The 13264-nt window shown below is 44.5% G+C and overlaps 1 protein-coding gene across 1 annotated transcript in view; it reads left to right on the forward strand.

The window, feature by feature from the left end:
* Positions 1-13264, forward strand: part of TCP1 (t-complex 1) — a 176731-nt gene that overhangs the window by 61066 nt on the left and 102401 nt on the right. The window contains exon 4 of the mRNA XM_033939260.1: positions 8132-8229. Coding sequence (XP_033795151.1) covers positions 8132-8229 — 98 coding nt within the window. The remainder of the gene's footprint in view (positions 1-8131; positions 8230-13264) is intronic.

The following is a 13264-nucleotide window of genomic DNA, read 5'->3' on the forward strand; positions in this document are numbered from 1 at the left end:
TTCCGGATCATGCAGCTCTGTAGCCACCTTAACCTGTAAACTATTATGAAAAAGAATGGCTACTCCCTACTCTCTGTTAACGTTGATTAGAAGCAAAATAAAAAGGAGGGGCGCAACACTCATTCATGTTTAGATAACAAATGTGTCTCCTGTAAAAACACAATCTGGGCCCTCTGACGAGCTAGTTTCATATATAGGAGATGACGCTTCACGGGAACATTAAGCCCTGCGTACATTTATAGATGGTAATTTTAGGTCACCCATAGATTCAAAATAAAAACTTAAATCATACCTAGAACCCACAATTCCCGTTTCATCCCCCATACCCCTTCCCTGAACTTTCCTTCCCCCCTCCCATCCATTGTAACCACACACAAGAGCACCTACAAAAAGTGCACCCACGTAACTCAAGGGAGAGAAGGGCCCCTCCCCATGTGCCCCCCCAGCCAACATAGAAAGTACCAACCATGATAGAATCTCATAACCAATGACCTCCCTTGATTGATCCACACAATATAGTTATAGAAATCCAACCCAACAGTTCAATAACTGAAACAGCAAAACACTCCAGAATACAGGAGATATGCACACCACTGAAACAGTGGGAAAGCTGCAAACGCAGAGAGAAAATATCATCAAAGATCCAGTAACAAATCCCCATCAAGTATCAGGTAGAGAGCGCTGCTCCTGGTCAAGCAAATGGCGTTTCAAGATGACCACCCTCTCGTCGAGCTTGCTGCCACCGACATGGGCGTCCATTAGGCATCCGGCCCAGTGGCATTGGGGAGGTCTCCGTGAACTGAACCTCAGGAAAGATTTGTGAGGCCTCTGAAAGGGACTGCACAGTGCGCAAGGAACCCTCCAGATAAAAAAGGATAGCGCCATCGGTATTTTCTGGTCCACAAGATAGAAAGTAAAGGTTTAAATTCTGCTCTACGACATAAAGTAACAGCAGCCAGATCTTGATAGATTTCAAATTCGAGATCTTCCCGTTTAAGCACTGCAAGCGATCTGGCTTTCCACACAATAGCCTCCTTGATCTTAAAATCCTTAAAGCAGACAATGTCTCTGGGTTTATTCCTCCGAGGGGCTGCCAAAACTCAATGCGCTCACTCAATAGAGATCTCTGGTAGAGATCTGGACTCTGATTCATCAGCCAAAAGTAGAGATGTGATTTGTAGGGCAACCCTCTCACAATCCATATATTGCGCAGATTCCGGTGTTCCCCAGATCCTCGGATTTGTCCGCCAGCTCCTGTTCTCTAATCTTCCAATTTATTATATATATAAATTTACTGCACTTGTAGTTCTTTAGAACTCATATCAACTTGGGCAAGAGCTGCATGCTGTTCATCAACTTAAACCTCCAGATCTCCCACATGGGTGCCCAGCTCAGACAGTTCAGAACGTAGATCTGCTGCCAGCATTGTAAATTCACCCCTGAGCCCTTTCATCTTGTTCCGAATTTCCCGGTATAGGGACCGCACTTCAGGCAGCAGGTCAGAGAGCTCTCCACCCGCAGGCTCTTCAGTGAGCGGTGGTGAAGGCCCTCACCCTTCGGCACCATCGTAGCTGCGTCAGTCTGCAAAGGGCCGAAGGCAAAATCCTTCAGCATCCAATGGACCGATTGTGTCATAAAGATACAAGCACTCTCCAGAAGAAATCTGCTCTTAAGATCTGCAGTTTGCAGGGTTGGAATCGCTAATTGGGGTGGGAAATCGATTCAAATTAGGCTCGAGGCACATGGAGCTGAGCAGTCACCCGTCCATGTAGTCTGGTGATATCACTTCCCCCAGCAAATATTTTTCATGGCACATTATAATTGAAATTTTTAAATTGCAAAACCAGCAAAAAATTAAATGAGTGAGTTATTTAAAGTTCTTTAAGCTATGTATGGGTACCATATTTTTTTTGCGCCATAAGACCCACCTGACCATAAGACGCACCCTAGATTTAGAGGAGGAAAACAAGAAAAAAAACATTCTGAACCAAATTCTCCCTGCCAGGCTCTGTACCCTGTACCCCCCCTCTTGTGGTCTAGTGGTAGGCTGGGGCAGGGCACAGAGCAGGCAGGCCTAGCAGCCTAGTGACAGGCAGGAAGGCCCCACACCCCCCAGTACCTTAAATCATCCCCCCATACAACCACGTGCCCCCCAGTACCATAAATCATCCCCCTACGTATCCCCAGTACCTTTTGTAATCATCCCCCTCCCCTCGGTACCTTTTTTAATTCCTCCCTCCTTAGATAGCTCTCATCTTTCCCAGCCAGCAGCACACAGGCCAGAAGCGCAGAGATCAAGAGCAAGTCCTCTACACCCCTGCATAGGCCCACGCTGATTTCCAAATGGTGCAGTCAGTTCTCTCGAGTCCAGCGAGAGCTGAGTGCAGCCATTCAGAGATTGGCGCGTGCCCAGGCAGGAGCGTGGAAGACTTGCTCCTGATCGCTATGCTTCTGGCCTAGAAATTCGCTAGACCACCAGGTAAGAGACATCGGGCAGAGCAGGTGGGATTAAAGATGCAGAAGCGGTGGGTTTTTGTTTTGTTTTTTTTTTAATATGCGGCGGCGGGCTTAAATTTGTATCTTCGCTTCATAAGACGCACTTACATTTCCACCCTCTCTTTGGGGGTGGAAAAAGTGCATCTTATGGAGCGAAAAATATGGTAATTGTAACAACGGTGAAACTAAAGTAGATAGAATAGAATTGCTAATCAACGCAATGGATGTGTTTGTTTTTGAATTCAAATTAAGTCAAAATGTGGCTCGATAGTCAACAAGCAAACACACATTTCATCATCTACTATCTGCAGTCGTTCTCTTTTTTTTCAATTTAATTTCTGAAGCTGGAAATCCAAGTTCACAGAGATAAGAAGATGATATAACACTTCATCACCAGCAGCAAAGACATGCTGTATCTACTGAGAAGTCAAAGCCGAAAATCATAATATGGTATTAGAACTGAGCATAAACAAGCCGAAGATCATGAACACGGAAAATGAAGATTTTGAGCTTGAAGGTGATTGAAATCCTTTATAACTTCTGTTCTTTCTCCTGAGTTTTTTAGTAAACAAAGAAGCAACTAGCGGGGAAGAAATAATTTGCAGAATAGCACTTTGTCGCTCTTCAGTGAAGGCTCTTGACAAAGACAATGAAATAACTCTCCACTCCAAATGAAAATCAGACTTATCCACACACTCATTTTCTCAGTAGTCAATTACAGATGTGAAAACTGGACACTACGGAAACAAGATGGAAAGAATATTGATTCATTTGAGATTTGACTCTGGAGAAGGTTTTTATGCATGCCATAGACCACAGTTCTTCAACCGCCGGTCTGCGGACCGGTGATGGTCCGCAAAAAAATCTTGCCGGTCCGCACCACGAGGAAAGGTGCCGGCGTCAGCTGACTTGCAACTTCCTGTTGCCGTCGCTGTGCCGGGACTCCTGCCTTTCACCGCGTATGCCTCCTGCCTTGTCTCCACACCTCCAAACCAGCAGCGGCAGCTCTGTGTGCTTTTAACTTCGGCACAGAGCTGCCCCTAAGCAGTAGTTTAGCACGGTTTCATGAGGCAGCCTCGGGGCCTTTGCTAGGCCGGCCCACATCGCATCATCGAAGCGGGCCGGCCTAGCAAAGGCCCTGAGGCTGCCTCATGAAACCGCGCTAAACTATTGCTTAGGGGCAGCTCTGTGCCGAAGTTAAAAGCACACAGAGCTGCTGCTTGCCTAAAGACTCTTGGGCCGCTGAAGGAGGGCAAAGAGCAGCTTCCTGGAGGTCTCCCTTCCTCTCACCTTTGCAGGTCCCTTCTTTTTTTTTTTTTTTCTTCAAACGGCAATGGGCCCCAGCATGACATCAAGTAAGTTCCACTGTTCCTTGCAAGCAGTTCTGCTCGGCCAAAGCTTCCCCTCTGAAATGAGCCACCCTCAGGGGAAAGAAAGTGACCCGCAAAGGTGAGGGGATGGGGGTAGATGATGGAAGTTGGGGGGGGAGAAGAGAGAGAAGGGGCAGATGATGGAATGGAGGAGATGAGAGAGAGAAGGGGACAGATGATGGAAGTGAGAAGAAGGGAGAGAGAGCAGAAGGCAGATGGATGTCAGTTGAGAGGGGAGAGCAGATGCTGAATGGAAGTGGGGAAAGAACATATATTGGATGGAAGGAGGAGATAAATAAAGGGGGAAGAAAATAGTAAGATAATGGAGGGGTGAGGGAAAGGGGTGACAAACTGTGGGTAGACACAGTGAAAAGAGGGAAACAGGACTAAATAGTAAGAAAGAATTTAATTTAGACGGAGGCAGAAAATAGAGAAGGAAGACCAGAGAAGAAAAGGGAAGAGAAAGCAGAGAACGATATCAGATCCGAGTGGAGGAAATGAGAAGAGAGAGATGCTAAAAACCACAGGGGGGAGGGAAGGACAGAGATGCCAGACCACAAGGGGAACAGAAGGAAGATGATGGATGCCAGACCAAATTGGGGGGGGGGGCAGGAGGAGAGATGGCAGGGAAAGACAGACAGTGAATGGAAGGGGCAGATGCTGGACTGAAGAGACAGAGAAGGTTATCATGCCACTGTACCGGGCCATGGTACACCCTCACCTGGAGTACTACGTCCAGCACTGGTCACCGTACATGAAGAAGGACACGGTACTTCTCGAAAGGGTCCAGAGAAGAGCGACTAAGGGGTTGGAGGAGCTGCCGTACAGCGAAAGATTAGAGAAACTGGGCCTCTTCTCCCTCGAACAGAGGAGATTAAGAGGGGACATGATCGAAACATTCAAGATACTGAAGGGAATAGACTTGGTAGATAAAGACAGGTTATTCACCCTCTCCAAGGTAGGGAGAACGAGAGGGCGCTCTCTAAAGTTAAAAAGAGATAGATTCCGTACAAACGTAAGGAAGTTCTTCTTCACCCAGAGAGTGGTAGAAAGCTGGAACGCTCTTCTAGAGGCTGTTATAGGGGAAAACACCCTCCAATGATTCAAGACAAAGTTACACAAGTTCCTGCTGAACAAGAACGTGTGCCGGTAGGGCTAGTCTCAGTTAGGGTGTTGGTCTTAGACCAGAGGGCCGCCGCGTGAGCGGACTGCTGGGCATGATGGACCACTGGTCTGACCCAGCAGTGTCAATTCTTATGTTCTTAGGGCAGACGCTGGATGGAAGAGAGTGAAAAGGCAATGAAAGCAGAAACCAGAGACGACAAAAGGTAGAAAAAAATAATTTTATTTCTATCTTGTGATTCAAATATATCAGATTTGAAATATGTATCTTGCTAGACATAACTGGGGAGTGCAAAGCCCAGGCAGTGCTTCTTTAGCTTCCAGCTGGCTTAGGGCTCTCTCTGACCAGGGGGCAGTTGCCCTAGTTCCACTCCCCTAACACCATTCCTGTCATGTGTGACTGTGGTATTTTGTTACATGATATTTGTGTAGCATTCTGTAATAATTTGGCTTATTCAGTTTTCTTGATAGTAGAGAGGATATATGTGAAGGGGAGGGGAGACGGGTTTTCTTAATCTTTGCCCTGTATTATTTGTATTTATAAAATGACAATTGTATAGAATATTGCTTCTTTTTATACTTTAATAAAATATGTTCAATATAAAATCATAACTATTTGAGGCTTGTGCGGATGGGATCAGATGGTTTGTGGGACCGAGCTTGCGGGGACGGGGCGGCGATGGTTTTTAAAAAAAATTTCAGTCTTAGTAGTTTGCCGGTCCACAAAATAATTATTTTATTTCCGCCGGTCCATAGGTGTAAAAAGGTTGAAGAACACTGCCATAGACTGCTAGAAGAGCTAACAAATCGATTCTGGAAGAGATCAAACCAACTATGTTGTTCGAATCCAAAATAAGTTATATCCAGGGGTTGCTATTTACCTGGATACACGTTCAGGAGAAATTCCACAGGATGACAATTCCTCTCTTAGGCAGTAAGAGAAGAGCTTTCCGTTCTGATATGTAAAAATTGGACACAGAACACTGAAGACTTAAAGAGCAAGAATTTTGCTCAGTCTGCGGCTCTCCGCTCTGGATCGTGCCACCTCCGAATTTCCCGCCACTCACTCCCAGTGCACCTTCTCCTAATTGAGATGACCCGGAAGCCTTCCCCTTCCAGGGTTACATGCAGTGGTTTCTCCGTCTCATTTGGCTGTCCCCGAGGCCCCTCAAAATGATGGGCATTCATTAACAGACCTCCTGGGAGGGGAGTCGGGTCGTGATAGGCTGAGCAATACCTCGCCCTCCAAGCTGAGTTGCCCCTGGACAGTTCCCTTGATGTCGGCAGCAGATGCGCCCGACATCAAGGGAACTGTGAAAGCTGTTATCACAGTTTGCCGCAACGTTGATTATCCGGCAGGGGTGAGGGGAAAGTCCACTGTCTACCTCTCCTTTTAGGCATTCAAAAAAGTAAGGAAACAAAGCGTACAAACAAAGAAATATCGCAATGCCAACATGAGAGCTCATGCTCACACTGCTTCTTAGTCACTATCTTGTCTTTTTTGCTTCTTTGAATCTTTTCTAGTGCCGCTATATCTTTTTTTGAGATAAGGAGACCAGAACTGAATGTAATGCTTAAGGTGAGGTCGCACCATTGAGTGATAGAGGCATTATAACATTCTTAGTCTTGTTTACCATCCCTTATGTAATAATTCCTAGCATCATGTTTGCTTTTTTGGCCACTGCCACACATAATCGATGCATTTAGGACATGAATTTGGCAATGTAGCTTGCAATAGCTTCATGACCTTCACCTATTGCATAGCCTTTTGATTCTTTTTTACTAACTATTTGGAACTTAAGTGGTGACAGTACAAGTTGTACGAAGCTGAAATTGGCCTTGTCTGAGTCCTGTGTGTCTCCGTCTTCATCTGATGGGTCAGGTAGTTTTTCAGTCAACTGTTCTTTTTTAATCATACGAGGGTCATTTCATAAATAATGCACACTATTTTTTATATTTGTTTTTTGTTTACATGTTTTATTCTTTTCCCAAGTATTTATTTACAATCCTTCAATATAGTCTCCCTGCTTTGCAATGACCGAGTCCCAATGTCTGAGAAGCTTCATTATTCCATCCAAGACACCGTTTTGTTCAGTTGCTAAATGGTTCGGGTACTGGCGGAAAAACGATCTTCCAGAGATGCAAAACGATGTCCATGCATAGGTTGTTTCAACTTTGGAAAAAGGTCAAAGTCTGGTGGACTCGTGTCTGGACAGTAGAGAGCATGAGGTAACACCTCCCTCGTGTAGTTTGTCAATGACAAGTGGAGAACTCCATTTTCCCCACGACCAAAATAATTTTGATGAGCTCAATCAAAAGTCAAACAAATGGTGATTTTTGCTTAAGATCATGAAGGCATCATCATCACAGACAAAGTTTCATGTGGCAAAAGTGTCACAGCAGTGTATTATCATGATTGTTTGCAAAATATGCGCAGAAAAATGCACAAAACCCCACCACAGTTGCTCTTGGCTTGGCCACTCATTCTTCACGATAACGCTCACCCGCACATAGGGAATGTCATTGAAAAACAACATGAATACGGCTGGGAGGTGTTACCTCATGCTCCACCATGAGTCCACCAGACTTCGACCTTTTTCCAAAGTTAAAACAACCTATGCGTGGTCATCGTTTTGCATTTCTGGAAGAGCTTTCTTCTGCTGATACCTGAGCCATTCGGCAACTGAACTAAAACAGTGTTTTGGATGGAATAATGAAGCTTCTCGGACATTGGGACTTGGTCATTGCAAAGCAGGGAGACTATATTGAAGGATTGTAAAGAAATACTTGAAAAAAATAAAACATGTACATTTTTTTTTTTTTTAAAGTGTGCATTATTTATGAAATGATTATGAAATGACCCTTGTAGCTTGCCTGCATCTAGGGCACAGTTTCTGCTCAGGTTTGAAGGTAGTTCTAGTCAATGCCTGTAACTGGTCTGCTGTTCAAATGTCCATGGAATGTAACCCCTTAGGGTAGGAATGGAATGGATCTTATTGGGTATAGGTGAGTAAGAGTTAAATTCCAGTGGGCATTGGCCAGGTCTGGGTGAAATTTCTGTTCCTCTGCAACTTTCTAGTTGAATTTAGAGATGAGCTGAGGAAACCTATACATTTCTAAATTCTAATTTGTTTTTTGTATAGGTTATTATTGCTGCAGAGCTGCTGAAGAATGCCGATGAACTAGTGAAACAGAAAATTCATCCCACATCAGTTATTAGTGGATATCGTCTTGCTTGCAAGTGAGCTCTGTTTTTAAACATTATAGTGTATTTGATAGAAAAAAATTAAAGCTGCTGCTTTGAACCTTTTGGGTTTTTGCTATCTTTTTTTTTTTTATAATTCTTTATTCATTTTCATATTTTACATGAAGTGTACAAAATATTGAGTTACAACTAATGAATACACAATATCACTTTTATATCTATTACATAATATTCTGAACAAATTTTTTTTATCCCCTCTCCCAACCCCCACCCTTCAAGTACTTTCCAATCACCTTATACATATTGTATACCATATTATAACATGTTATGTAAAATTATTTTCATTACCCCCCTCCATGTGTGCCATAAAGAAGACAAGAAAAAGAAGAAGATAAATCCTACTATTCATTCAGTACAATACTTTGTCAATGGCCCCCACATTTTTATAAATTTAGGATATGTCCCTCTTTGTATTGCTATTACTCTTTCCATTTTGAATATATGACAAATTGTATTCCACCAAAATGTATAATTAAGGTTACTATGATTCTTCCAGTTATTGGTTATATGCTGAATGGCAACCCCTGTCATGACTAGTAAAAGCTTGTTATTTTCTGGTGAAATTTGACTTTTTTTTCTCATCATCATTCCAAATAACACTGTATCATATGATATTGCTACATGATTTTCCATCAATTTATTAATTTGTGGCCAAATTGCATTCCAAAAACTTTTAATGTAGGGACAATGATACAATAAATTATCCAACGTCCCAGGTTCCAGATTACAGTGCCAGCATTTATTGGACTTAGAACTATCTAATTTTTGCAAACGTGTAGGGGGTCCAAAAAGCTCTATGTAATAAAAAGAACCAAGTTTGTCTCATAGATGCTGACACTGTACATCTCATTCTCCAAGACCAAATTAGTGGCCATTGAGATGCAGTAATTTGATGCTTAATCTCAATGCTCCAAATGTCTCTTAGACCATTTTTTTGGTTTTTTATTCAAATATCCAGATATTAATTTATACCACAATGCGGCTTGATGCCCTAGGAAGTCTGCTTGGAAGCATAAGAACTCTAAACTATATTGATTATTCAATGTTTTCCATTCAGGGAACCCAACCTGAATGGCCTGCTTCAATTGCATACTACTGTGTTTCACAGATATTGTAACTATATATTCTTATCTTTACATACTTATATATTAAATATTTTTTGGTGATGTGCTCAGACCTGTAACCCAATAAATAGTGTAGTCACTGCATTGAGTTTAACATGGGGACCATCATTGCAATCACCTGTCCCCGGCCCTCCCTAATAGAATTAAACTTATTCAGATACTATAACAGTACTTATCCCAGGACAAGCAGGCAGCATATTCCCACACATGGGTGACGTCACCGACGGAGCCCCGCAGCGGACAGCCTCGAAAGCAAACTTGCTTGAAGATCTCGAACTTTCGAGTGCTGCACCGCGCCTGCGCGCGTGCCTTCCCGCCCGAACTAGGGGGCGCATCTCCTGAGAGGATCCTCAGTTCGTTTATTTCCGCGGAGACAAGAAGACACGTTTTCTTTCTCTGCAGCATTGCCTTCTCATCACCGCGGCTGTTTCTTTAATTTTAAGTCGGTCGCTGTGTTCATTTATTCTTCTTATTTTCTTTTTACTTATAAAAAAAAAAAAAGTTATTCTTTTTTCCTTTCAGTTCGGCCGTCGAGCTTTGGGCCTAGGCCTAGGCTCCTTCGTTCGACACGGACTTTATTTTTTCCATGTCCCGGCCTCTTACCGGGTTTAAACGCTGTCGACAGTGTAATCGGGTGATTTCGGTCACCGATCCCCACTGCCGTTGTTTACAGTGCCTGGGTTCCTCTCATTCCCCAGAAGATTGTCATCGCTGCTTTACCCTCACTCCACGAGCTTTTCGGCGGCGTTGTGCTCAATTTTTCCAACTTTTTGGTATGGAGCAATCTTCGGAGCCGGCCTCGACCGTGGCGGCTGCACCGGTCTCGAAGGCCTCGACTCCGACGACTTCGACGCCTGTGGTCTCGAAGGCCTCGACCCAGACTCCGGCTGGAGTTTCGGTCTCGAAGGCCTCGACCTCTTCTCCTTCGTTGACTTCGAAGACGACGTCTTCCACGAAGCCTTCTACGGGGGGTAAGTCTCCGAGTTCTCTTTCAGGTGCCGTATCCAAGAAGCCACCAGAGTCCTCGGCGCGACCACTTTCAAAGCGTACCTCCAAGATAAGGGAATACTCACCTTCGAGGTCGCCCTCTTCGGAGCGTACTGCTGCACATACGAGGTCAGAACCTTCTGTCTCGGTGCCGATGCTGGAGGACATGTTAAAATCTATCCTCACCACTCAAATTACTTCTTTAGTGGCTCAACTGGTCCCGTCCTCGACCTTGCCTCGAGTTGACCAGCCTGTGACTCAACCGGAGCTTCCAGTCTCTCGAAGCCGATCCCGGACACCGAAAAACATTTCTTCATCGGAGTCGTCTCCGGGCTCACCTCCTCCGAAGCATCGGTCGAAACATTCGAGACATGGGGCCTCCAAGCTTCGGAGGGAATCTTCGACGTTGGATACCGAGGCTTCTTTGTCTCGTTCTTCGAAGACGAAGCAGGGTTCTCGACATCGAGCCTCCACTCGAAGCCCTTCTCGATCCAGAACCCCATCGAAGCCAGTCCGTCGGGACAGTTCTCCACATACCTCGACTCAGTCTGTGCCTCGTACACCGGGTACTTCTCCATCCAGGGGTCTGAAGAGGAAACATTCTATTACTCCACTTCACAGTACAGCTTCTTCTCCCACTGTGCGTATGGAATCAGACATTTCCACATACTCTAGAGAGGATTCTCCATCCTACTCAGTACAACACAAATCTCGCAGTGGCTCTCCTGAAGAATCATCTGACCCAAAATCAGTTTCTTTTGCCAAATTTATCTTTGATATGGGCCAGGCCCTCAAGCTGGACCTTCATTCAGACTCTAAATATACTCCTGAGTACTTGGCGGACATGGAGCTTCCCCATCCTCCTAAAGAGTCACTCAGATTGCCTATGACTCCTGTTCTCCAGCAGACCTTCACTCGCAATATGGAGACTCCTTATTCTATCACTGCCATCCCATCTAAATTGGAATCTCGTTACAGGACGGTTCCATCTAAAGGTTATGAAAAGTCTCAACTCTCTCATCAATCTCTGGTAGTAGAGTCATCATTGAAGAAAGCACATCCCTCCAAAATTTATGCTTCAGTCCCTCCTGGTAGGGAAGGCCGCACCATGGATAAATTTGGGCGACGTTTATACCAAAATTCTATGATGGCAAACAGAGTTTTGAATTATAATTACATTTTTACGTCCTATTTTAATCACTTTTTAAAGATTTTGTCTTCCTTTTACCCGGACATCTCTACCAATCGTCTTTCAGAATTTAAAAATATCCTTAAGACTCTTTCTCAATTGAGACTTTTCATGCTACAAGCCTCCTATGATGCCTTTGAACTCTCGTCTAGAGTCTCAGCATTTGCAGTAGCCATGCGTAGATTAGCATGGTTGAGGATAGTGGACATGGATCCTAACCTTCAGGATAGATTGGCTAATCTTCCTTGTCAAGGGAATGAATTATTCGATGACTCTATTGAGGCAGCTACAAAGCGTCTTTCAGAACATGAGCGCTCTTTTGCTTCCCTCATCCGTCCAAAACCTAAACCTACACCAACTAGAGGTTTCAAACAAACTCCACGTCGCTATCCACTGAAAACAACTCCTGCTTTTTCTAGACCTCCTGCTCGTCGTCCTCCTCCTCAACAACGACAACAAAAATCTCAGACTCCTGCTAACACTAAGCCTGCTCAGTCTTTTTGACAATCTCAACTTGAGCATTCAAATTTCTCTATTTCCAAATTCTCCCCTCCCCATAGGGGGTCGCCTGTCCACATTTTATCACCAATGGGAGCTCATAACATCAGATCTCTGGGTCCTTACCATCATACGAGAGGGATACTCTCTTCGACTCCTTCAGGTGCCTCCAGATCGCCATCCAAGAGAGTGTCTTTCAAACCAGTCGCATCTTCCTCTTCTTCTCCAAGAAGCTCGAGCTCTTCTTTCTCTTCGAGCAGTAGAGGAAGTCCCTCTATCTCAAAGGAACTCGGGATTCTACTCCCGTTATTTTCTAGTTCCCAAAAAGACGGGGGATTTGCGACCGATTTTGGATCTCAGAGCTCTCAACAAATTTCTAGTCAAAGAGAAATTTCGAATGCTCACTCTGCCAACTCTGTATTCTTTGATGGATCAAGGGGATTGGATGTGCTCCCTCGATCTCAAAGAGGCCTATACTCATATCCCTATTCATCCAACATTTCGCAAGTACCTCAGATTCCAAGTGGGAAATCTTCATCTTCAATACAGAGTTCTCCCCTTCGGACTGGCTTCTTCCCCCAGGGTTTTCACAAAATGCCTTGTGGTGGTAGCTGCAGCTCTTCGCAACCAGGGTCTCCAAGTATTTCCATACCTAGACGACTGGCTCATCAAAGCTCCCTCTCTTACAGGGGTTATTGTAGCGACCCAACAGACTATTCTTTTTCTACAAAGTCTGGGATTTCACATCAATTTTCCCAAATCTCAGCTGACTCCTTCTCAGTCTCTCCAGTTCATAGGAGCAACTCTGGACACTATCAATCTGAGAGCATACCTTCCACAACCACGTCAGGATGCACTCATTCAAATTTCTCAACAATTTTTCCAACTTCCCACTGTTCCAGCAAGAAAAATGATGATTCTACTCGGTCACATGGCCTCTACAGTTCATGTAGTTCCTTTTGCCAGGCTTCATCTTCGCATTCCTCAATGGACACTGGCATCGCAATGGCAACAATCAGTGGATCCACCAACTCGACTGATTTCCATCACTCCTTCTTTAAAGAAGTCTCTCCGTTGGTGGATGCTCTCTTTGAATCTTTCAAAAGGTTTACTGTTTTACCCTTTTCCTCATCAAAAGGTCCTCACAACCGACTCGTCAATGTACGCATGGGGAGCCCATGTGGACGGTCTTTGCACTCAGGGGCTCTGGACC

This window comes from Geotrypetes seraphini, chromosome 3, assembly GCF_902459505.1.
Source record: "Geotrypetes seraphini chromosome 3, aGeoSer1.1, whole genome shotgun sequence".
Taxonomy (NCBI): Eukaryota; Metazoa; Chordata; class Amphibia; order Gymnophiona; family Dermophiidae; genus Geotrypetes; species Geotrypetes seraphini.